The sequence below is a fragment of the Galeopterus variegatus genome, unplaced genomic scaffold (genome assembly GCF_000696425.1).
Source record: "Galeopterus variegatus unplaced genomic scaffold, G_variegatus-3.0.2 Scaffold6957, whole genome shotgun sequence".
NCBI classification, from domain to species: domain Eukaryota; kingdom Metazoa; phylum Chordata; class Mammalia; order Dermoptera; family Cynocephalidae; genus Galeopterus; species Galeopterus variegatus.
In genome coordinates, this window is record NW_007733068.1 from 115759 (window position 1) to 117720 (window position 1962).

Genomic DNA, 1962 nt, shown 5'->3' on the forward strand with positions numbered 1-1962 from the left:
AAAAAAAAAACTTTGTTCATGACCACTCAGATGATAGCTAAAGGTCAGGACTTTGATATCTATGTTACCTGTAATGAACCTGCAAGACAGCAGATTAGTTTTGAACTCACATTTCCTTTCCTGCACTCGCACGGCTCATCTGTAATAGGCTTAAATACCTCTATTCTCATCATACCATCATTTCAACTAGGCTTCCCTTTATAGTATAAATATTTACCTTGTGACAAAACCAACTAATCTTTACTGAACACTTACCAGGCACTATTCTAAATGCTTTAACTACAGCATCTCATTAAATTCTCACAATAATCCTATGATCAGATGAGGTGAAAAAGCACTTCACAGTCATTATTTGCTGATTTCTCTCATCTTTTCCTCTAAGCCATTCTTTCCGTACCCATTCCGAACTTATTTACCTGATTATATCCGAAGCCTGTAACATATTTCCCTATGTACTTTGACAAACTTAAACAAAACATATTTCCCAAAGTCCCACCCTTTAGCATATTTCTCCTATATTTTCCATTCCACCTAAAATGATATAATTTTTCTTAACTTTGCTTTTGTAAAACCTCATATATTATTAGTTTTACAATATTAATTTCATAGTCAGTATCCTTTATCCCCTATTATTATATTCTGTCTTATGCTGTATATTTTTAAATCTGAGATTATAAATATTTAATTTTCTATTTATTATCCCTAACGTAGTATTACAGAATCAAAAAAATTTTTTAGGTTACATGTGTGCTCATTATAGAAAGCTTGGAAATCTGAGATTATAAATATTTAATTTTCTATTTATTATCCCTAACATAGTATTACAGAATCAAAAAAATTTTTTAGGTTACATGTGTGCTCATTATAGAAAGCTTGGACAAGAAAGGAAGTGAAGAAAAGAGAGTAAGTATAAATGTCACTATTTAAGGTAATCACAATTAATATTTGGGCACAAAGGTCTCATTTACATAATCGAGATGATATAGTATAAAAATTTCTTCTAATCACAATAACTAAACAGAAACAATAAAATTTTTTCATCACTTTATTTGCCAGTATGTAATATAACTCTGATATCTATTCTGCATATGAGTTTTTTGAAAAATAACAATTCTATTAACCACACTTTTCTGCCTGATCTACTCTCTATCATACTCTACTTCCAATGAATATAGAGAAATCTATTTAACAAGAATTAAATTACTTTTATTTTGAAGCTCTTAATAGGTAAGAAATAAATTTCAAGCATTACTTTTAGAACTCTAAAATATTTATCATTTAAGGAAAGACGAGCACTTGCCTTCATCTCCATCATCCCCAAATGGGTAGAAGAGAGCAACAGCTAAGTTGATGAACACAGCCAGGTTGAAGGAAATGCTCCCCCACAGAGAGATGTGCCTTGAGAACCAGAACAGGGCAGGGTTATCTAGGAAGCAAGAAGCGTAACGGGACAGAACAGAAAATTAAATGTTGGTTCCAACACATAAGCCTCACTGAAATATCTTATTATGCGCATTTTTGTAAACTATTACAAAATCGTATTTAAATAAACATTTAATATGACACTTTAGAAAGTTTATTAAAAGTAATCAGTACCATAAGGGAGTTTTCTATTTAATTCCTTCTTTCATTCTTTAGCCAGTTTACACCTCGACTATTGTGGAAAGGTAAGTAATTCTGCAATCGATAAAGGTGGTCACAAAAGGTGATTCTGTCATAACTCTTTCTAATCGACATCCGGAGCAGATTAGAGAGAATGCAGGTTAGAAGCTGCCTGGGGCCCCTTTTAATGAAATGGTATGTGTTGCTGTACAATTTGCTAATATTGATAAATCGGTTTCCCATACCATGCCTTGAAGTCAAATAAAAACCAAAACCCTTAGCACAGGTATATCTCTAACAAAAATTCCAATGACAGTCGCAGTTACCTGAAACGCTGAAACTTAATAGTCTGACATAATA

At 32.1% G+C, this 1962-nt stretch overlaps 1 protein-coding gene across 1 annotated transcript in view; it reads right to left on the bottom strand.

The window, feature by feature from the left end:
• The window catches only part of LOC103606918 (inositol 1,4,5-trisphosphate receptor type 2-like), a gene marked incomplete at its 5' end in the record, with an annotated part of 107941 nt that extends 106515 nt beyond the window's left edge, over positions 1-1426 (bottom strand). The window contains one exon of the mRNA XM_008591479.1: positions 1301-1426. Coding sequence (XP_008589701.1) covers positions 1301-1426 — 126 coding nt within the window. The remainder of the gene's footprint in view (positions 1-1300) is intronic.
• Between the last annotated feature and the right edge of the window lie 536 nt (positions 1427-1962).